The sequence below is a fragment of the Cyclopterus lumpus genome, chromosome 3 (assembly GCF_009769545.1).
Source record: "Cyclopterus lumpus isolate fCycLum1 chromosome 3, fCycLum1.pri, whole genome shotgun sequence".
NCBI lineage: Eukaryota > Metazoa > Chordata > Actinopteri > Perciformes > Cyclopteridae > Cyclopterus > Cyclopterus lumpus.
In genome coordinates, this window is record NC_046968.1 from 24,725,990 (window position 1) to 24,750,112 (window position 24,123).

At 41.1% G+C, this 24,123-nt stretch overlaps 1 protein-coding gene across 3 annotated transcripts; it reads left to right on the forward strand.

Annotated features, from left to right (window-relative positions):
• Positions 1 to 654: 654 nt before the first annotated feature.
• Positions 655 to 23,287, forward strand: gramd2aa (GRAM domain containing 2Aa). Of its 3 annotated transcripts, XM_034526380.1 has the most exons (12): positions 655 to 882; positions 5,791 to 5,895; positions 11,374 to 11,431; positions 13,047 to 13,119; positions 14,098 to 14,201; positions 14,739 to 14,837; positions 17,578 to 17,649; positions 17,779 to 17,835; positions 18,990 to 19,167; positions 20,707 to 20,800; positions 21,749 to 21,853; positions 22,228 to 23,287. In XM_034526380.1, the coding sequence occupies exons 2-12, from the start codon at positions 5,801 to 5,803 to the stop codon at positions 22,229 to 22,231; spliced, it is 939 nt and encodes a 312-aa protein (XP_034382271.1). In that variant the 5' UTR covers positions 655 to 882; positions 5,791 to 5,800; the 3' UTR covers positions 22,232 to 23,287. The 3 variants fall into 3 exon arrangements, with proteins under 3 accessions (XP_034382271.1, XP_034382279.1, XP_034382289.1); XM_034526388.1 differs by lacking the exon at positions 17,578 to 17,649 and having other exon boundaries at positions 675 to 882; XM_034526398.1 differs by lacking the exons at positions 17,578 to 17,649; positions 17,779 to 17,835 and having other exon boundaries at positions 675 to 882.
• The last annotated feature ends 836 nt before the right edge of the window (positions 23,288 to 24,123 follow it).

A 24,123-nucleotide genomic window follows, 5' to 3' on the forward strand; every position in this document is an offset into this window, starting at 1 on the left:
CTGAACTCTCTTTAACGTGACTGGTTGGAACGTGGCTCCACAGTTTGAAGGTCTGTAGCTGTTTTCCCGAGCAAAGCACCGGCTGTAAAGTAATTTAAACAAATCCAAACACTTATTCAATACTTATAATCCAATTAAATGATTTAAATTAGTCTTATATAGGCTACCTTTGAGACTTTAAGTATATTCTGATGTTATTACCCAGAAGTGGAACGTAAGTACATTTACTTTTGACATGAGTACTATGAGTATTTTAATTTTGTGCTACTTTATTCTTTTTATTTAGAGGGAAATGTACTTTTTACTCATTGCGCTTACTTTTGAGAAATACTATGCTGAGATAATATACTAGAGTAGTATATTAAGTATCTAACACTCAAATACAAGGACAATAACAACAATACTCTTTAAAAGGAGCCATTCTGCATAAGAATAAGTAGCTGTAGCTTCTACTTGAAAATGGGAGTAATTGTATGCTATAGTACTAAAAAAAAAAGAAAAAGCTGCATGACTTTACTTAAATAAATAAAATATATATATTTAAAAAAGCGAGCGTCTGCGGTCAGTGTGCAGCCACCGCCGTGTAATCCCCTGCAGTGTGTCAACAGCCCGCACTGGGCTGAAGGTAAGCTCAGCCCTCCTCACACAGGACACACTTCTGAGGAGGTCACGGCTCCGTCAACACCACGCGCTCCTCCTTCAGCGTCTCGCGTGGAGGGTTTTATTTGTGTATATATATATATATATATGTTGTTGTTCGTGGATTTAAAAACAACGTGAAAAATGACTTGAGCCGAGAAATGAAAGCGCTGACCGGGACGAGTTCCGCGGAGAGACGAGGCGACGACGACGAAAAAGTAGAGGTGACTTGTGGAGCTACAGGTAAGCGACAAGCGAGGTCGAAGGGAAAGCTGGCGAGCGGAAGAGCGAGGGGGTTGTTTTCAAAATAAAAGCACCAGCCTTCCGACTCGTCATAGGATAGCAGAATAGGCATGAAAATACCGTATTATTAACTATGTAGTGATGTTTTGTAGTATATTCAAACCAAAGTGTCGATTGGAGTTGAAACTGAAAGTCAGAATCGCAGCGGGTGCTGGCGAATATTTATTTAATAACACCTTGACAGCAGAGTTTACTCGTTTAATTCTGATAGGTGAATGAACATTATTAATTCATCATGATGTATTGTTGCTAAGTATGTAGATTTAATGCAAAAGTTAATAATTTGTTATGCTTTTATTGTGAAGAATTCTTTTTTTTCTCCACGCATCTTAACCTGGCTTCTCCTGATAAACTTTAGAGGCTTTTTTTGTGCTTGATAATAACAGTGGTCTAGATGCATATACACGTCAGGAACAACATGTATCTTTAGTAATAAAGTATTTATTTTTGTTAGTTGACCATAGCCTACAAGACCTATGGCTTACTTCAGTCTGCAATTAAACAGGGGTTCCTGCCACTTCCCAATAGAAGTGTTGTTATATTTAAACATCCCACAGATTACTTTTTGTTTGGTCTCTTAATGAGACGACACAAACACTTCACAACCAATTGTGTTTTTTGCAAAAAAACTATTCCTCCATGAAATCCCTTTTGAATTTCACATCTTTGGAGCCTTGTGCCGTCTTAAAAACACAAGTGTGTCATCAAAGGCTGTTTTGAGGTGCTTGCACAATGGGGAGGTTATTTCAGGAGGTCTCAAGCAGTGCAGAGTCCAAAGGCTGAGCCTCTGTTGCAGCTTCATAGGCCGTCTGTGAAATACCAGAAGACCAAATTAATTTAGTGTACAACAATAAGACATCTGGCACTAAAGGGGGGGAAGAAAATCATAATCGTGACAAATGATGTCACGAAGCTCTGTGAAAAAAAGCTTTTTTAAAAAGTGTCATTGTCATGTTTTCCCTTATTTGTTTTATTTATCAGCACACGCTTGTTTGTGTAAGTCTGAACTCGCACACATGAGAGAAACCAAGACGGCAGACGACTTTAATTTTCTCTAACAATAAGGCAAACGCCCTTTTCAGACTATCAGACTCTTTGTGACGGCACACCCACAACGAACAAAGAATAGCACATTGCTCAGCCGTGTGTCTGCTGTTAATGCCGATGACTTAACAATAATAATAATAATAATAATAATACACTTTATTTATAGCATTGTTTCAACACAAGGTGCTTTTAAAGCGCAAAAACAAAGTATTCAAGCATACAGCCAAAAAACATAGTAAAGACATGAGAATTACAATTTAAAGGATTATAACGAGTGGTGTGTGAAGGTGAAATATAAATATCCCAGGTATGCGAGGCTATAAGTGTGTTTTCAAGAAGACTTTCGATAGCTTTAGCCCTCCTGATATCCTCTGTAAGATTGTTTGGCCCTGATGTCTAACGCTCTGTCGCCTTAACGTGCAGAGAGGCGTTACAATCCTGTACATAATATTGATTCGTGGTTGTTGTTGTTTGTTTTTTTTAAACTAATTTATCCGCCGTGTTACTTTGCAAATCTTGGGGAAACCTCTTCGATTGCTCGGGGCAACGGGGACACGACGAGCGACCGGAGGCAGCAGTGATCCCTAAGCAACAATCCCAGTGGCAAGAAACCTTAACGAGATTACACTTTATTGGATTGGAGGACGTCTTGTGACGGGACAAAATGAGTGTCTCGTGAGACAAAAAAAGGAAAGGGTGGAGAAGTTAAGGCCTTTCAGTTAAGTCATGAAGAAGAAAAAAAAAACAGGTCATTCGGACTGTTTAGCTGATGGGCTGGTACTGCTGCTGGAAAACAGATTAACTATACATACTTCTTACTTTAGATAGACAAAGACTCTTACACTACACTGGCTCCCTGTTTGTGTCCCAGTCCACCTAATGGTGGTGAAAGGAATGCTCCTTTTAATCCTCCCAGTTCAAGGTTTAACCAGCATAACCATCGGCCCGTTGGCAGAGTCACCAACCCCAGGTTCATTATGTGGCAATTGGGCTTGTTGTATTGTTGTAATTGTAACTGTCTAGAAGTATGAAACAAAAATAAATATCGATTGACATGGTGAGGGCCTTAAGGTGGGCCCTGCGTTATTACCTATAATGCCTTATTATAGGTAATTAACCGTATGTTAAAAAATTATTGGCACTGAATGCGAGGTCTGATGATGGGGTTTGGATCCACGCCCACATGTGTAACTTTTGGGTTAGAAGCAGCGTCTTGTGCTGCACAATCAAGTAATTGTTCTATCTTTTCATTCTATCTTTTTGATCATTAGTTTATTTCCACTTCCCGGAAACCCACACAGACTAACTCGGAGCAAAAGCCTGAAACATCTTCATGGCTAAAAAAAAAAAAAAAAAAAAAATGTTTCCCCTCACAGAGAATGTTTATCCCAAAGCTGTTTGTGCCAAGAACTGCGTGACCAGGGCCGTTATGTGTTTCATAAGGTTTTTTAGACTGTAAGCAAACAATTTTGTGACTGAGGTCACCAGAGAGCCATCCAAAGTCTGCTCCCTGTGCCGCCAGACGCGGTGGACACGGTGTGGTGTCAAAGCCTTCAGGTAAAGGCTCGTAAAGCTGTCCGACTGTTTGTATGCTTGTTTGTTCTCATAAAAATATACCATGAGCTGTCTGGAGGGCAGGACGTTAAGCTCAAAACAGTTATATACAAATATTTGGGTTTCAGTTTTTATATATATACAGTATATTTTTGAAACACGCAATGCTCGTCGAGGTTATTAAAGGCAGAACTCGATTACATTGCACAAAACAATAATTTCATTACATTTAGGAAATTACTCATTTAAAAGAGAACATTTGACTGAGTAAATCCAACCCAGCTTTTAATAACAGACATTTCTATGTTGTTAGGGATGCTTTCATTTGCAGACCACGTTTAGAGCATTTATTCAAAATATGTAAGAATGCATCTCAATGATTTTTGTGAAAATTGGTTTCTGAGAGAAATCTTTGCTTGAATACTCTCCATGCCCTCAGATACTGATCATGGTCATCTGATTAAAAAATACTGCTCGCAGAGCAAAGCTGAGTGCAACCACAAGCAGCCCCTTTGAACATTGTTCCTAAATGACGTGAAAAGGCTCTGCTTTGCCCTGAGGCTCTCATCTGGGATCAGATACCTCTCCTAAATCCCATAACCTCAGGCTTGAGGTGAAAGGACCCCACAAACCTTTCCCTCATGGAACAATGGGCCCTTCGGCTTGCGATCCACCCCTCTGTGATCGCAGCTGACCAGTCGGATGTAAAACCTCCAGGAAGCCCTTGTTTGTTTGAACAGGTCAGTGGCTGACGTGGAGGCTTCTGGCCAATTAGAGATAATACGCTGGAAACTGCATGCAAGAGCCTATTTCCATCAACACCTGTAATTATACCAAGGGCAGGTGGCAGCGGCTTCCCCTCTCCCAGTGGGAAATATGGCGCAGGGCAGGTGGCTGTTGATGTGCAGATGAGAGGAAGAAACATAGATTGGTTAAAAGGCTGCCAGTGTTTTATGACAACCAGCTTTTATCTTCCCAAATGGGTGCGTTAGCAGGTCTACTGCAGGGGGGAGATTGGGTACAATCCACATAAAGAGTCAATTAGGATTTTTATTGAAAAAACATATATCCATTTGTATTCAGGGAGGAAATAAATAGCCAAATAGGATTACACATGGCTGAGTCTTGGTTTTATTTGCAATGACTGGGCTAACTGCACGGTGCACGCACCAACCAGAGGCCGTAACACGTCAACACCACGTGTGATGGAGAGTGCACAATAAAATAAAATACAGGTTGGTAACAGTTTGCTAAATAATACATGTTGAATGTATTGGATACATATATTATACAAATAATACAAAGTTGACATGGTTGGCTAAACAATGTCTGAACTGCAAATACTAAAGGGTGGACATAATTAGATTGGACAAACAATTACAATATAGGGAGTTAAAAGTAATGGATGAACAGATAAAATTGTTTGCTCAGGAGAAATGGATTAATAGTTGAAAGAAAAATAGTAAACAAGGGAAATAGTCAGATGATAAGGAGTTGAAATAATTAGAATTAAATAGGGATAAAAGTTGTGTTGAAATGGCAGTAGTGAACAGCTACTTGGCCTCAGACTGCAATGGTCTCTTTGCACACGGTGACCGGAAGGCTTGCTTTCAAAATATTAGCTGCCATCCATTTTGAAATATGCAAATCAACTTAAACGAGCCATGAAAATGACCTGAGCCACACAATCCATCAAAGTAAACAGGAAGCCGGGGATTTGGTTCCCTCGGTGGGAGGGTCACATTAATACAATATATGGATCGCGTTGGCATCCGTAAAAAGTTTCTTTTTTTTCAGGAGACATCTGGTGCCGAAAAGTTCCAGAGCGTATTTCTAGAAAATGTTTGAGTCGGCCATCTGCACAACCTCCGAGGTGCTCTCTGTCTCTGCAGGCATCTGTGAGAGGAGACACTGGACCCCATTGTCACCATCACAAGAACACAGCTTCATTCTGCCGAGTGGAGGTTATTAATGTCAACAGCGCCAACCGGGCCCAATCAGACCCAATCAGACCCCGACACCACAGCTGCGTTGGTTCTGAAGACAGAGTCCACTCGGTCGCCCCATAAACTGTTCTCTTTGAAGCCAAACCCGGAGACGAAAAAAACAAACACCAATTTGTTTTTTGGGACGGGGAGGGGGGGGGGGGGGTCTTTTTTTTGTGCACAGTACAGTACATGACGGTCCAGCGAAGAGGTGCCTGATGTTCACATCAAGCTGTGTGTGTGTGTGTGTTTGTGTGTTCAGGGCCAGGAGCATGACCGAGCAGCAGGAGCAGAGCGAGGAAACGGGCCTGCTCCCAACACAGGACCTGAACCACTGCAAGGACGACGACGCACACGGCCACTTCAGGCAAAGCTCACGCACACACACACGCACACACACACACACGCACACCATCTGTATCCTGTGCATGGTCACGGGTTACAGCCACAGGAGACTTATTATTTTGTGCTTTTATTTCAGCTGTATTTGATGTCAGACAATGGTGAAAACATGCACATGCACGTACACAAAGAGACAGCGAACAAAGTATTCATATGCACAATGTGTGTGTGTGTGTGTGTGTGTGTGTGTGTGTGTGTGTGTGTGTGTGTGTGTGTGTGTGTTTATATAAGAAGGATTCGAGGCCAGTGTAGTGTAATCCCGGGCAATCTGTTCTGGGATGAGATTTAGCGCTGAAGCATCTTGGTGGATTCAGAGAATGGGAGGGGCTTAATGCACCTGTCAGTCTGGAACTGGCATCCTTCAGTAAGCCATGTGTGTGTCTTCAGGTTTAGCCCCTCCCATTGCGTGGCTCACCTCGACACTCCTCTGTAGCTGCCTGCAATACTTAAGGTTGTAGATATTGGTATTTACAGTTGCTTTAATGGATCCAAACAACAAATACACAACCACCACATATCACAGGTGTATCAAATTGTTATAAAAAACATCCAGGACACACAAAGCAGCATAAATATTAGTTTTGAAACTTTAATTTTGACCTCTGTTTTGGTCTCGACCAACTTTTAAAATCAAAACAATGAGCTAAAAGAGGCTAAAGACTGTGATGAGAATTCCACTTTGACATTACACAGAATCAATTGATTCAATGTTTATTATAATAATAATAATACTTTGACTTTATACAGCGCTTTTTTAGACACTCAAAGACGCTTAAAACCACCTTATATAAAACTTATAACAAACTTATATAAACAACCTTAGTGAATGCTATTTATAGACTCACAGGTCACACAGGAAAGTATTGTTGTACTTGAAACAATGTTTTGTATGTTGTATTCATAAAGCATTGTCTTGTATTAATTATCCAGTGTGATGTTTGCAGGATATTTGTTAATGTTGTTTATTTAAATGCCTTTCCAATAGTCAAAAGAATCTAAGTTATTGCTTATTTAAGCGTCTTACATTGATTTTCTGTGATTTAAAAAAAAAGAAAATAAAGTCCTTTACTTGTTCCATCTCCTAAATAATTGCAATAAACAGAACTATGCTTTTTACAGCTCAAAGAAAAGCCCTAAAATATCCATAAAGTTTCCATAATTTCCTCACTGACGATGTTTTTCTCACTCTTTATCACCAATAATAATAATATTTGACCATAAAAACACTTGCGATAACGCTTTGATAAGATACCAAGATAAACATGTTATTCTTTCATTAGATATGAAGCTGATTGTGAGCTCATGATTTCCTCAGAGATTAAGCTACAGGTGCTCACTCGGCGTGCGTCTGGTACCAGCTGACGTGGTGAAGATGTGCTTGATTTCCACATCCGCAGGACCTGTTTTTTCATCTTTCAAATGATAACTCTGATCTATGAATCTGATACTTTGATTTTTAAACTCAGGAGACGTTTTTTTGAAAAGTTCCTCCACTTCTCTCGCCGTGCCTTTCTCTTTTTTCTTTCCCAGAGTGAGACTCGCTTCTCTCGGTGCCAGATTCGTCTCTTCCGAGCTAAATTATTGACTGGGACTCCACTCCTCCACGGCCACCGATGGGAGGTGTTCGCTTTCTAATTTAGAATTCAATTTAGGATTCTTTGAGCTTGTAATTAGTTTCACTACTCAGCCTCACTGCCAAGGGCACTGAGATACACACTCACAGGCGCATGCGTAGACACACACACACACGCGCACACACACACACACACACACACACACACACACAAGCATGCAGAAACTGGTACACGGGTTTAGTTTCATTCCCAAAACCACAGCTTTTGAAATGGTGGTCAGCTTTTGGTTTATTACACCTCGTTATATCTTCTGGACTCAGAAAGGTTCACTACGTGCACACGGTGTGATTCACTGTCCACCGAGGAGCCTCCGGGCAGCTGGAAAAATACCGAGTTGTGTTTCTGCTGCTGCTGTTGTTGTTGTGTGGAAACCCGACACGCTTCTGATTTAGAGATTTTTATGTTTTTATTTTTACTCCAGCGGGAAGAACTCGACGGTTCCTCCTGGGTCGGGGGAATTCATTTCAAACCCTCTGAATAACGTCCGAAATAAACCTTAAGTGACATTTATGGCAAAGCTTTTTTATCTTTAACTGTCCATCATTTTCGCACATGTCATATCCCAACATGACCTTGTTTATGAAACGAAATCCCCAAGCTTCACCTCGCCACGTTCACACAGCTCTGCTGCACATCGCCCGAGATTGGGAATTGCCCGTGGCGGTTTACTTCTGACACTCACCGAGCATCTTGATGTACCAGCAGTATTGATTAAGACCTGCATCTTGTGCGGGAGCTGGAGACAGATGGAGAGCGAGGGCGAAGGACTGGAGAGCCGGTTGGTCCCCACAGAGCTGCCTGTGTTTTTAATAATCACTCTCTTCTCTGCACCTGGGTGTGCAGAGCCACTGTGGAGCCTATTTATAGGCTGCACACATGCACTATTGTTCATAACATGGTCACAAGATAATGGGCCGCTGTTTCCAAGGAGGGGAGGGGGGGGGGATCATGAATTTGCACATCTAGGACAAGCTGCATTAAATAATTAAATGTTGGAAAGAAGGAATATTTTGGTTTTTCGCTAAGTAACTTATTAGATATCCTGTTTGGGATGTCTGACTTGTACATTTATTCCTCACAATTATGTTCCAGTAGATAAACAAAAGGCACTAAATATGACAGTAACTTAAAGAATATCTTCCAGCAGGAGGGAGACTACTTTGTCTTGTTGTATTTTCTTGGAGCTGTTTTGAAGTTAATAATTAAGTGATGTAAAGCGACTGATGCGTCACATTAAGTGTCCGTAGAGGGCCAGCAGATCCAACTGGAGAGCAGCGCAGGGCTGTCACAGCTGTACTGCTCTGCTGTAAACAACAGCCTCATCCTGCTCTTACACAAGCATGCACGCTCACATGCACGCTCACGTGCATGTGAGCGTGCATGTGAGCGTGCACACGCAGCAGGCAGCTTAGCATCTGTCAACCCCCTCAGCTCTCTGACACTTTAACCCTACTTGGGCCTTTTTCCAGCCTAAGCTGTGGATCATTCGTTTCACTTCAATCTTTCACTGAAAAAGTCTTTAGTGGCATGAAAGTAAAAAAAAAAAATAAAGATTATAGAAACAATGTTGCCAAAGCATCACATTGCCTTTCTGATTCTCGTAATGAAGGAGAAGATGATGGCAGAGCATCAATAGAGACATAAAGAATAATGGCCTAACACTTGAAGACGCATAGAGTCAAGTAGCCTCTATATTCTGTCGGGGCTTTCAATCCTGTCTAACACGACAACAGATGTATCACCATGACAACAGAGCAAACTCACTGCTGATGTAGTTTAATCTTTGAATGTGTAATATTACGCCTTCATTTTTTTTAAAAACTGTGTGAATATAAAGTCCTTGAATTGGATTATAAATGTGATTATATGTGGCCGGAGAAGACAATCCACGCATATTAATGATCTTGTCTCTCCACTCCACACGGTGCTGGTGTTGTTGTTGTTGTTTTGCATTCTTCAGGCGGGCATATTTCGGTCCTTGATACGCCCACACCATTTCTCCCAACTGCTGCTCTCACCCTCATCTCACCACTTTTAAAATAAATATCACTCTCTCCCATTTGACTGTATATGAGAAGCTCTCGCCCTCTTTTTAAATTAGAAACGGTTGCCAGCTTGAATACCACTCATTGGGCTATTTTTATTATTACTGAAGGTTGTCTTTCAATAAAGCAATCCAATTGGATTTATATAATTATAAAAAATGTGTCAGTTGATGCCCAAAGAGACATATCTTCATGAGACATTAACCTGGAGGCCCAAGTGAGGATGAAATAAGGGATTATAATGTGTTTATCTTTTAGATGCACACTGCATTAACATTAGCACAAACCAGTGTCATTTAGCATTTTAAGCAGCGGTGGTGGAAGAAGTAGCTGACTAATAAGTAAATTCAAAGGTAAACGTATGCACAAAGGCACTTTTCTTCATTGTTATACAGCGTAAGCAGGGTTTTAATGTCAGGGTAGAGCTGACTTTACAGCTAAATATATATATATATATATATACTGCAAAGTGTGTAAACTGATAGTATGGTGTTTTATGTATACATGTTGATCTGAAAGGTAATTATAACTGTCAGATTAACGTAGTGGAGTAAAAAGTCCAATATTACCTCAGAATTCGAGTGCAGTACCTCAGTGAAAGTAATATTTCATAGCTCCAGTGGTGGTGATGGGCGCGATATGAACATTACAAGTCAAAAGGCCGTGAGTGTGAGGACCGACCAAATGTAACCTTTGTCCGTCACAGTGTTCCCGTGGGACTCTGGAGGGTTGAAGATATAAAAGCTCCTCTTTTCCCTCCCTTCATTGGATGCCTTTTTTTTTTCTCCGTCGCACCGTATGGAAAAATTGCTTCCATCAAAAAGTGAGATAATCACGGTCAACAATGAAGCTGCAATTTGGGGGTTTTGTTTGGGGCCCGAGCGTCTGCTTTTATCAGTAGCTCCTCGAGCCGGAGTGTTTTTCATACCAGCACTGCGTTACGTCGCGCTCGCTCGCTGTCAATCACCTCGCACTCACAGGGAGATACGGGAAGAAAGGGAAGTCTCTGTCGAAAAAAAAAAAATATAATAATCCCTCAAAGAGATCTGCCCTTTCAGAATGCATTGTTGCATAAACGTGTCTTCTTCTTTTCAAAGCGCCTTAACTGGGACAGCGGATCCTTTTAACGACGTTTTCCTTAGAGGGCTGATTATATTATATTTTATCTGCCGGGTGGTTCTGTCCGCATTAGTAATAGATACGAGTATCACGCTGTGACATCTGCTGCACTGTTCTGAGTGCTCCTCCTGAGGCGAGCTTGATGTGTGTGTGTGTGTGTTCGTGTTCATGCATTCTGACTATAAAAAGAACAACACGTGGATAATCTCCTGGCATGGTCACTATTTGTGCTTAAACAAATCAATATTTATCTTTGATTATGTGGTTTTTGTGACAGCCTTCGTCTCCCTGCAGTTATGCACACACTGATGATTAACTCATCACGTGGAAGCTCCGACCCAGCTGGGATTTTCACGCAATGTACACACAAATACACACACACAAATACACGCACACAAATGCACACATACTGTCACACACACACACACACGACAAGCTAACAACCGTTTGTCACGCTGCCTTGAAGGCATCAATCTGCCTTCGAATGTGTGATATATGTGTATACGTATATATTTTGTACCCATAGTGGCACATTTGGGGAGAAGGGTTGTTGATGTGTGTGGTACATTTCACATGTAGGAGAGTTATTATTGGAATGTAAACGTGATCCATTTTAATTCTAAGTGTATTCTTCTTGCATTCCAGGTTTCAGTTGATTGAAGACCTTTCCTATGAAGATGTGAAGAAGTGTTACCGTGGCTCGGTGAGTCAGGTCTCTCTTCGCCGTGTCTGTGATTGAAGTCCAACTAGACGTGTTCATGTTCACCTAAAATGTTTAGACTATAACGAAAGCGATTCTCTGACTCAGTTTGTAATCCCTGGACTCGAAGGCTTTTCTCTCAGTTTCATACGGCGGCGTTGAGATATATTTGTCGCATGTGCGTGTTGTGAAAATCGGCCACAAAAGCTGAAACGGATATGAAGCAATTACAATCTGATGCATATTATATTTATTCATGTATCTGAATCCTATATGATGACAAAGAATAACATGCTGCCATTATACACTTGTGAGAAATGACTGCACGTTTCCCGATACTCCCCAACTAATGTGAGATTTCTCAAACTCATTTATTATTAAACGATTGTTCGACTCGACGTCTAAAACTGAACGGCCAACAAAGAAAGAAAGGATCGTATGTTCATTGACAGGCTCAGCGGTGCTGTATAATCCTAAATTACCATCACGTAGACCCGCCGCAGTCCTGGCCAGTGTCCTCCAGACAAACGTTGGCCTTGATATGAGTCACATAAGGTAACGGCGTCATCATCAAGTGGAAGTAACACATCCCAAATAACGCACGAATCATCTACGACTATTTGACCAATGAATGTAGTCGGCGTACTGTAAGCGCCATATTCCTGAGGACAGGAGCTGCTCTCCCCGCGAGCTATTAATAGAAAGACAAAAAACAGGAGCAAGCGTGACGACCGAGATAAACTGAGCTGATACGAGGCGAAGGAGAGAAAAAAATAGACGAGATGCAGGACAGGGCAGGAAAATAGGTGGCAGATATCTGGAGCCTGGAGGGGAGGAGAGCGGGGAATGAATGAGACCTCTTGTGTGTTCAGACGGGGAGGAAACTGTATGATTTTTGAAGTGTGGACTCTTAGGTGTCACAGACTGACACTGCAGACAAGCTGACACGGCGAAGAAGGTGGCTTCAACTAACAGAAGGGAGGAGTACCGGTGTGTGTGTTTTCTTTTTCTTTTTTCTTCTTCTCCAGCTCAGAATGATGAAGGGCAGAGTGTGTGTATGTGAGGGAAGCAGGCAGAAGGAGAGGGAGGGTGTCAGCCGGGCGCTTTTTAGTGGAGAGTCACTGGAGGTGTATTTGAGACAGAGAAAGGGAGCCTTTCAGTTTCAGAGAAAGAGCTCGGTGGCTGTAAACCGAGGCGTTGCTGCTGTAACTCTGTCGTAGTGTGTGTGTGTGTGTGTCTGTAGGTGTACACACTAGAGCCTTGTCTGTGCACGTAGATTAGAGGTAGACAGTCCGCCATTCTCGTGGGGGGCCCCCCGTACTGACCGGCGACAGGGGGTGGGTGGGTGGGGGGGGCACAGTGTGTGTCTTGCAGCGGCTTGCTCCAGGCCCTGGATGTGCGCGAGTGCGTGTGCGTGTACGGCGCCAACGTGCTGAGCCTGGTGCAGAGCTCGCGTCCTTTGAGGGAGAGAGTGGTGTCTGCGGCGAGCGGAGCCAAAGTGGCCGGTGGTGGTGGTGGTGGTGGTGGTGGTGGTGGTGGTGGAGTGGCCGGTGGTGCTGTGCAGGCAGGCCGGTCCGCCAAGGAGCTGCTCATGACTCTGCCCTGTCCCTCTGCACAGACTGTCAGCAAGTACAACTCGCAGTACCACAAACTGTTCCAGTGTGTGCCCAAGGATGAGATCCTTATGAAAGGTAACGTGCTTTTTTTTTTTTTTTTACCACCAGGAAAACTTTCAGGACTCTGTTTTGTGCTGCAACTTGTTCATGTTCTTGGACATTTGCTTCAGCTTCACTATGATTTTGCCTGTTATGACATTTGCGCTTGTATTCGTACTCTGTTTAGCTTTTCTATGCAAAATAACCAATATGAGCCGTTTATCAATTACCAGATATTGGCTAGAGATTGATAATTGATAAATCATTAAGTAAATTATTGGGCAATAACCATAACAAATGGTGAACTTCCCATGTTGCAGCTTTTCCATTCTGGGGATGTCGTGCTTTTCTTATCCGTGTTATGTATTCATATGTTTGGGTTTTGGGCACATTTTACGACGTCCTCTTTGGCTCTAGAAATAGGCCTATTGTAACTTTTTAGTCAGAAATATGATCGATAACGAGTCATTCGTCGACATGATGGAAAAGTAATATAAAACATGATGTTTTTAGTAACATGAAAACTGCTTCAAGTGTCCTGTGCTGCTCTAAATTCTGTTTGCTTAAGCTTTTACACCCAAACTAGTTGTGGTGAAGACACGCTAGGTGGTGCATGAAATTATTTTAAGATCATGTACCAAATAATAGCATCTTCAGTAGCCGCATTTGTAATTGCATACCAAAAAGCTTAATAGAACAAACACTGGTAATAATGTAACTGTAAAATCACTATTTATTTGCATTCGTCTTTTATTGGCACTCTTGGGTTGCTCCAGTGTTTCTGCTCTGTGTTGGATCTCAGAAACACTTCCAGGGTGACCGACTTCTCAAGCCCAGTATGAACTGGTTCACCGTTAACTCAATTTGCAATCTTTTTTCTTTCTTTAAAAAATCAAAATGCTGATGAGACAGGAGTCGGGCTCCAAGATGTAATGTCTCAATAAGCCCGTGTGTGTTTTTCTTTACCCCCTTTAACAATATAATGATACAATAATCTTTCTCTTCTGTTCTCAGTGTACTCCTGTGCTCTCCTCAGAGATATTCTTCTGCAAGGCCGGCTCTACATTTCCAGAAACTGGCTGTGTTTCTATGCCAACCTGTTCGGCAAGGACATCAAGGTAAGAAAGGCCGACGGACGGCTTAATAAACTCAAACTGACGGACAAACACAACCCCCGTATCTCCCCGTCACGATCTGACAAGCTGCATATATGACTTGACAAATTACTTGACTGAAAGTCATTCAGGATTACGGGCTGACTTTCAGTGTCACATGGCTCAGTTCTCCCACATAGAAGAACTCTCTCTCTCTCTCTCTTTATGTCTGCACTGTGGAATTATGTATCAGGACAGGTAGACTTACTGAACCTTTCACCTTCACCAGATATGCAATTTTCTCTCTGATGTTGTGCACTGTTCCCCTTTTTCTTCATTTCCTCGAAACCAAACCTCTCCCGACATCTGAGTGACAATAAGCTACTTATTCAGGCTGCATTCCTCACATTCTGACTGAAATAAGACACGTTTCATGTCCACTTTTTCCTGAAATGTATTTCAGTGTCTGATTTCTTTTTTCTTTAATCTACCCTATCATTTTCAAGTTTGCCCCCCTCAAATCCGCGCGTCTCCTTTCTCAATGTTCTTAACCGTCTTCAGGTGGCGATCCCTGTCGTTTCCGTGAGGCTGGTGAAGAAGCACAAAACAGCGGGCCTCGTGCCCAATGGCTTGGCCATCACCACAGACACCGGCCAGAAGGTGAACACTTCCTTCCCAGTCGCCGCAAATTAAAACACTTGCTGGTTAGCGCAGCGTGGCGGTGTGTTCCAGGTCGAAGGTGTGAGGGAAAGAAAACAACACCATGCTATAGATAGAAGCCGTGCGGAGTCCCAGCATGCTAGTAACAGGAGAGTCCAGGGTTTGTTTTCCACCATTAACGTTCATGGGGGGCTTCTTAACATTCACACGTCAGAGTCCTGTCACCGAGTGGGGCTTTCAAAGGCAGAATGCACTCTTCACGTTCGGTTCAGGCCCCCCGACACCTCATCGATAACGATAGCCAGCAAGCTAATTTTAGCAGTGATTAACAGGATCTGTCATTATTAAAAAAACATCAAAGAAACAACAAATACATGTATTTCTTGGTCAGCAAATTAGAAAATGTTAGGGCACAAATGACCAGACTTAGCAAAGACAATAAGTTAATTTAAGCCAGTGATTTATCCAAAACCCGTTTCCCACCATGTTTGTAGCACATTAGGCTATTTTGAACTAAATGCTAATGTCGGGATGCCAACATGCAGCTTCGCCATCTTAGTTTGGTGTTATGCTAGCATTAGCACTAAATACAACCCACAGCTGAGGTTGATGGGAGGTTTTGCAAGTATTTCATTTCCTGTGAAAGAGCTTATTCAACTTATCTTTAATCAATGCAACTCGCATTTCGGTTACAGCTGATAAAGACTGAGTTCAGCGCTGCTATGTGCCAGATTTACCGTCCCTCTGCTCCCACGGCCTTTCTCTTTATACATTTATGGCGTTATGCTCCCTGTTGCTGAATGGCTGGAGTCGTGTCATGGCCATTTCGTTTGTTTCCCATTTACAGAGCCAGGTGTTTTTTTCCAGTGCGTAACATATTCACCAAAATTTGACCAAAACGTGCATTAGATTAAAATCGCTCTCTTGTCTCTATGTGCAACCCTGTTTTTAAACAAAGTAGGTCCTGGATATAGCTTCATAAAGGACACACAGCTCTTTGGATTTCTCTCAAATATCAAACTGAAACTCTTCTTTTTTTAACTTGATTTAATGTCGGACAGGAGCTGCTACAATTCGATGCTAGTCGGGAACCTTGGTAAAGTCGTTTTTTTTGCTTCCCCCGTTGATCTTGAAATAGATCACAGAATATGCTGCATGTTTCTCGTATCATGCAGGATGTTGCCAAAGTACACACACACACATACACAGGAGCGCCGGCTACTCGAGAGATATGGCGGTCGTCACAAAGTTCAGAAATAGCACACAAGTGCTCCGCAGACATTCATATACTCCACTACGCACTCATCCATACATACACCAGCGTACATGTGTACTGTACCTGTTCCATCATTTATTCATAACACAAAATCATGAATTATTAATAAAGACAGTGACTGGGCAGATTTCTTTTGCCAGATGAATGCAGAAGTGTGAGCATAGGATCAGCCCTGAGGTCCATTAGGGGTCCATTAGCTAACACTCTCCAGATTAATGCAAACTGTCTCACGCGTTGTCTTCAGGTCTGTTTTCACCTTCAAATGGTCACTAGCTTCCCATCTCTTCCTCTATTTAAAGCAACAGTAAGCCCAAGCACAAGGCAGCCGTGTAAAATAGCTGTTTACATTTCCATTTGTGCAACACACTATTATCAAATTGGGTATATAGCTGAAAATGAGCAAGCAGAAGTGAAATATTACACAAATGCTGTTTATTCCAACCAGAACTACGAGGGAGTCTGATTCAGCAGCTCAGATTAAAGCAACAGCCTTTCTCGGACCATATGTGTGTATTCATATGTATGCGGCATATGTAGCATAGTATACCATATATGTCTGCGTGATTGCGTAATATGGGTTGCATAACCGCGTGAACATACATGGCTCTGTACAGTACGGGACCCGCACTGCAGAAGGAGGACTGAGGTTGGCTCGTGTGTTTATGAGGTAAAAAGTTCACAGCTCGCGTCTGTAGCAACAAAGTCCAGGCTTGTTTGTAATTTTTCACCCCGTTCACCAACACGACCGTGGCAGGGAGAGATCCAGCAGGACGCACAATAACACAATGTTTCAAATGCTTCGGGAATGCACTCAGAAGCGCTTTCTACACGGCGGTGAGGTTTTATCCAGGTCAGAGGGATATTTGGGTAAGCCGTCACTAACCTGTCATTCTTCGGGGGGGGGGGGGGGGGTTTCATGAACGAATAGACCGGAGCAGAAAATGTGATGAGAGAAATATCCTCTTTGTGCCCCAGATTATGAATCACCCCCGAAGGGCTGCCCCAAATTAGTTCCAGAAAAACATGGACTCTTTCCCAGTGATGTTACTGGATTATTATGGGCTGCAAACACCTTTCTACACACCCTCGTGCACTGATTGTACACTTAAAACAGGAGCTGGAGCGTTTGATTACGTGCATAAATAAAAGTGACCAAAGGCAGGCGGAGATGTGAAACAGAAAATCTTCTTCATCTATTTCTTTATTTAGTTTCCCCCCTCGGGGCTCGTCAAAGTTTAATATCATGTCCTAATTTTACTATATAGCTTATTCATGTTGTTCAGTAGACTTTTTTTCTTTTCTTCCCCAACCGTATCAATATACACTCTGTTTAAATGATCTCAAATTGTAATAATCATACTAATTTCTTTGTGTATGGATTGATTCAGAATATTTTCAAGGGAATATTTTATTTTTAAGCGGCCCTATTTTGACATCACTGTTTCCCTTTTGTTATTCCCTCAGTATGTATTTGTGTCTCTGCTGTCAAGAGACAGTGTATATGACGTCCTGCGCAGGATCTGCACACACCTTCAGGTCAGAGGACCTAGATTCTGCTGCATGCACATTGTTCATTTAGTCTGTGTGTGTGTGTTGTGCGTTGTGTGTGTCTTGTGTGGTGTGTGTGTGTCCGTTAATTAGGTTATTTCCTCTTTCCCTCTTCAGGTCAATGGGAAGAGTCTGAGCTTGAAGCAGTTCTTGGAGGAGCCGACCTTATCGCTGGTCAGTCTTGTCTATCGTAAAACCGTCATAAAATTATAGATTGTGATCCTAGAGGGTGAGACGTCAACATGTCGTAATCCACAGGCATCGAAATAACCTAAATGAAATAACCCCCCCCCCCCGACTTACATTCTTACTCAGAGAGCATCAATAGATCATTCTGTTGCAGCTGCATTCTTGCAGTGTGTGTGTGTATGTGTGTGTCACAGAACAGCTTTTGTATTAAGTTATAATTAAGTTCTGTTAACATGCTTGTCCTCGATCACGCTGTAATCTAAACGGAAAGTATTAAAAGAAAAGGAAAAAGAGGTGCCAGCAGAGTCCAGGGAAGCTTTTCCTGGAGCTTTTCTCTCCAACACAGAACATGTCAGGATGCCAGTTGGTCATCAGAAGTATTATATGATATATTATATGATATATAAGGAGCTAGAGATATTCCAATGTCAAGTGTATTTGTTGACCTCGCCGACTCTCTTGTCATTGTTGCTCCTCTAGGGTGTGATAGATTGACCTTCAACCTTTTAAAAATGAAGAGATAGCAAAAACACTATTTATTAACGGTTATTCAATAATTTACTATCACTTGTAAGCCATTAACTAAAGCAACATTTTGGCCTGCAAAGTTGCGTAAAAGCCCGACGATGTGTTTAGTAGCAACTTATTAACATTCATAACTGCAGTTATTCAGGGTTTACCATTTACATTTGCTTCTTTTTTTTTTACCAAATAGCAAGGATAGACACCAATCAGAGCTCACTAGTTGTTCTCATTAATGCTTTTAACTGATTTATGGCATTACTTTCAGTTTCAGTCTCATGTTGTGGGGTCACAATATATGAATATGATTTTTAAGTCTCAAAAGCAAAAAAACATGTTCTCGCTTTCATGATTTCTGGCTTCTAAATCGTTCAAATAAAGCAACACGAGAAGGCACTAAGGCAGCGACATGTACTCTGAGGTCGCTGAGGGTTTGTAATCAGTTCATTCGTCTGGTTTCTCTAACCAAGCAAGACTTTTAAACACGTGTTAAGAATAAATAGTGAATAATGAGGTGATCTCAGGTTTCGATGACGAGCCGCTGTTTTTTTCTGACAGACTCCTTCGGTTATGATCTCCATCTGTTGCAGTTCGCTGACCATCTACATTCTCCACAGGACGAGTTCCCAGTCCCAGACGAGTTCCCAGTGGTCAACGAGTTCCCATCAGTGTTAAAGTGGAGAAGGAAACCCTCCGTGGTGTCGGCGTCGTCCTCCCTGCCGGACCTCCTGGGAAACTCCACCAGCAGCCTGAGCGCCGCAGACACACCCTTCAAATCAGAGCAGCCGCTGGAAGGTGATGCAACCGTCCACGGTGGCACTGTAGGGAAACATCAACAGCACTGGTCTCAGGCCAGTGAGGCCAGTCACACACCGCTTGATAAGAAAACCTTACTGGGAAATATTTTAGCGTTAAATCCCTTATTTGTTGATACTTTCAGTTTTCAACTCGTCCTGCGGGACTTTGATTAATAGCCAATTTAGAGGGAAATCCAGCTGTGCCTGTGGCCATTTTATGAATGTTATTACGATTATTTTGAGTGTGAAATTATACACTGTAGTGTTTTTTTATTAAATACACAGTTACCAAAGATAATTACAATGTAGAATGCATACATTTCTATTTCTTGAAGGCTGAATATAATTCAACTTTAGAGTAGGGGTACAATAATTAATAAATAATGATTGGTTCAAGGTAAAGTATAAAGTAGTGGAGCCGGATGAGAAAATGCTTCGACAGCAACAGATGAAGAGTTTCATCTGTAATCAGTAGCGAGTCAGTGGACAAAATGTGTATTACATCTTCAAAATGTCACTTCCTCTAGACGGTAACTGGGTAATCTGTGTGTGTGTGTCTTTATATATATTTTTTATTTTTATTTCTTGCGTCTGTGTGTGAGGGAGTGATAGAAAGAGTAATTGCTTTTGGATGGCAGCATCTCTCTTATGCAACGACACATCGAGCTCCAAGTGGAGATTAAAAACCGTGCAGGGGTTTGTATTAAAAAGCTTTGGGGCGGTTCAGATTATGGAGAGATTATCACAAACAATGTCTGCTGTCGACGTTGTTTGAGGACAGTTTACCGGCCGTATGCTGACGGATCATTTCTCCATACCGCCCGATATTAATGTGGTTCTCTATTACACGTCAGACATTTGATCAACGTGAACTTCTGTGTACATTTTCATCACAGCTCACATGCACAGTGGAAAGCTGTAAAATAATGTAACTAAAAGATGGAGAAGCTAAATAACACCTGTATTTAAAATGAACAATGAATGAAAATTATTATTATTATTATTATTTACCTCCTTTAAAAGAAAATGTGTAAAAACTGTTTTCAGGTTTTGTCGTTTCTTATTTTCTTACATTTGTTTTTCTGGGTTTTAGTACAAAATGCACAAAATCTAATCCGTACAATCAAAGTGTATTACTTCTTTTTTTTATTTTTTAACTTGCAGCCCACTGCTCCTTAATAACTATGGATGGGTCAAATATATATACATATATACACAGTATATGTGTGTGTGTGTGTGTGTGTATATATATATATATATATATATATATATATATATACACACACACAAATATAAATGCATATATAATTGGTTGGTCTAACATTCTTCAAACTCTTGGTTGATATTTTTTGTCTTGACAAAATAAATAAATAACAGCTCACAGTGTTAATTAATAGAATTTTTTGAGCTCTAAAGTGCATTATTGTCACATCATTACTGTAACAAGTGGGTCCAAGTGAAACATGTAGTACAGTCAAGCCAAGTACTGTTAATGGTTTTATGTGACTGTGTGTGTGTGTGATTTTTTTTTTTACAGAGCGAGCTCTGCAAACAGACAGGGGTCTTTTATCAGAGCCACTGGCAGAACTGGGCCAGATGGAGTACCAGCTGCTCAAGTTCTTCACCCTGCTGTGAGTATACAGAGCGACACAGCAACACCACCTTCACCTCCTCCAACAGCTGACTCACAGCCACACACACACACACTGCGAGCATTAACATGGAGATATAAATAGTGGGCGATTGACTCCGTCAAACTGAACACACGGGGATCAGACCTCCTATGAGACGAAATTTAATTATTGAGATGCAGTGCATCAAATCATGTGTCTAAGTGAACGTCATGCTCTGCGTGCTCCACCTGCCCTCGAGCCTTTGAGTCCTTCACCCAGAGGTCACGAAGCCTCGGTGACCTTGAGAGAGCAGCGATTCCCCTTCTGCTCCTGAAGGGTTGTCATATTGCTGACGGTGACCTCTGACCCCGCCCTGTCGAGGGCAGATTTGCCCGTTATATCACAGATTATAATCCATATAAATTACAATGAAAACTCCATCTATATTTAGGCTTACAATTTAAACACTTAACCCATGCATATTTAGTCACTCTTGAGCGACTTAAAAGATATATAACTGTCACTCTTGCATTATTTATTTTCATTGTTATGTTATTATTATGTGGTAACACAGTGCAGGTTTATTTCAGATAACCTACACTTATAACTGTAACAACATGCAACGATAATATAAAATAAATACTAATAACTTTAGGCTTTATTGTCTCATCTGTGTTTTTTTCACTGCAGAAATGACTTGAAACCACATTTTAAAACATTACATTGTATAAATGTTCAGCAGTAACATGAAATGGAACATGATTTGCAAAACGTGTCCAAAAAAACCCCCCACTTTAAGTTTTTTAAGATTTAAACTGTTGTGCAAGGACAAGTGAAGCTTCTGGGTTATGTTGACAGGAAAGTCAAACGTCGCCTCCCGGTGTTCATGAGAAGACATTACAGCTTATTCCTCCACACAGCTCGTCGTCCTCAAACTAATCGGTGTGTCTCGTGTTCCTTCGTCAGTATTATTCTCCTCATCCTGTCGTCCTGCTACCTGGCCTTTCGCGTGTGCAGTCTGGAGCAGCAGCTGTCCTTCCTGAGTAACCCAAATCTGCCCCTGAAAGAGAGGTGAAGCTGCAACACATCTTTCTTTTTTTTATTTAAAGACAAAAACACTTTTAATTTATCAGACACAAAAGGACATTCAGTGTGCATGAAAGTTGAGATTCAGTTATTGGAGACAAAATAACCCAGATGTGTTCGACTATAAGAGTTGTGTTTATTAATGTGGCACTATTTACATGTTATATTGTATTTTTATGACCTTGTTATTTAACACGAACAATACTGGTAAATACTACGACATCAAAATAAATAAATGTATTTAAATAAGTTTGAGGGAAACAAATGAGGATTTGGGTCGAGGTAGTCAGATGTTCTCTGTGTGTGTGCGTGTGCGTGCGTGCGTGTGTGTCTAACCCGGCTGCTTTATTCTCTTCCAGGTAACCGCTGCTCTTGTCGGATTGGTGGCTGTTTTTCTCTCCCCGTGCTTTGAGCTGATGATGCCCTCCTGCACAGATCCAGGACCAGCATCAGAGCCCAGAAAAGATCAACCAACACGTAGCAACATGAAAGAAACAACCCGAGCCCAGGCATCTTGACCGACCTTTCCCCCCCTCTAGTGAAATGACTTCCCTATTTAGTGATCACTTCCAGACTATGCAAACAGACTGTCTATTTATTTCTGAATTCAGAGTAGGTTTTTAACTGTAGATTATGATTTTTTCCACCATCGCCTTTCCCCCCTCACGGACATTTCATCTTTCGCCCCGTGACTCCGGCAGCTGTTTGTGACAGGAGTGGTGGTTGAGGCTCGAGGCGAGGATGGAGAGGTAAGAGGTAAGGGATAATTCAACGCGGGAATCACTTGAAAAGATATTTCGGGGGAGTTGATGTTAATATCAAACATTTTCTGACTGACGAGTTGACTAAACCAAACGTGTGTTTGTCTTTCTGGTGAAATCTTGCCATTTAGCCCTCGGTAGACGGATAAAACAAACTACAACAAAATGCACTTTTAAAAAAATATATGTGTCTACGTTATTTTAAATGTATGTAACTGTTTTAAGAGTTCTATTTTATTCTTGATAATAGGTACTCAGTTGTCTTTTTTTTTTTTTATGGAAGAAAGTTATGTTATGACCACAGATACTTGACTGATTGAAGTTACCTGTCATTTGACTGTGATATGCTGAAGCGATAACGCCCCTTGTTGGTGTGATCTATAATGTGAAGGAGATGGTTCAATGCATCATTTCTGTTTTTGCTGTAATAACCTGCTGTATGAAAGGAGTTCCCAGGATGTTTGTTTTTATTTTATACATTTCAATTGAAGTCACCAAAGACTTAAAAAAAATAAAAAAAAGACAGTGAGGTTCATGTGATTATATTTTTGTCTCACTGTATATTCTATGATCTTGCAGACATGGGTGGAATGTGGTCCTAGACTAGTTTGTGAAATCCGTATGTATTAAATTGGCAAGAAAAATGTAGACAAACAGAAAAAAGGGGTTTTGTGACTTTTATTTGTTCAGTCCTTTGAGCGTCAAGAAACGCACCGACCAATTACACGCGTTGTAAATCCTCTCACCTGATCCTACTCGGCCAATCACATGTTTGTATTCCGTTAAGCCCCGCCTTCGTCTCGAGTGCCAACGAGAAATGTGGACAGCTTAACCAGGAATGTACAGACTCTTATAAGTCAACAATAACGCTAAGAGAAATGAGCTTAAACAAGTGGTTTAATAACCACAGATAAAGTCCCTGCACACACATTTCTCTTTTTAGATGACAATAAAATAATATTTTTGCTCTTTTGATTGACACACACGAATAAAACTGAATTTAAAGCTGCAGGACAATTCAGTAAAATTATTTTTTTTCTAAAATTAAGTGCTTTATTTTAAGTCAAATTTTTTCAAAAGCTTTCTGCTTTAAATCCAGCCTTTTTACTTTAAAATAAGAGAAGATAATGTATTTATTATTAAGAGTATGTATTATTTTTATTTAATCCAGTTACATTTGAAATCTGTAATAATAAATATTGTTTAGATGTTATTCAATTGAACTTTCTTTATTTAATTTGACTTTATTTAAGTTGTTGACTATATATACGGAGCCACTGCTGGATATTTTCTTCTAATCCCACGTTGAAGTGTTTTTAATAATTCATAACCTGCAAGTAACCACGAAGATATGCTTAATATTTGTTTCATTTAATTATCATAAAATAAACTCAGATAACAGGGAGGACTGGATGTAACAGAGTGGAAATCATATCAGTGAACAATACATTTCATTAATGAAAGCAATTCATTTCACATCATAAATGTAAAAAA

What these genes read in the sequence shown, in the direction of transcription:
- gramd2aa (XM_034526380.1), top strand. Translation starts at nt 5,801, where the DNA reads ATGACCGAGCAGCAGGAGCAGAGCGAGGAAACGGGCCTGCTCCCAACA. An exon ending in GACGCACACGGCCACTTCAG is followed by an intron (nt 5,896 to 11,373) that starts GCAAAGCTCACG and finishes CTTGCATTCCAG; the next exon opens with GTTTCAGTTGATTGAAGACC. An exon ending in GGATGAGATCCTTATGAAAG is followed by an intron (nt 13,120 to 14,097) that starts GTAACGTGCTTT and finishes TTCTGTTCTCAG; the next exon opens with TGTACTCCTGTGCTCTCCTC.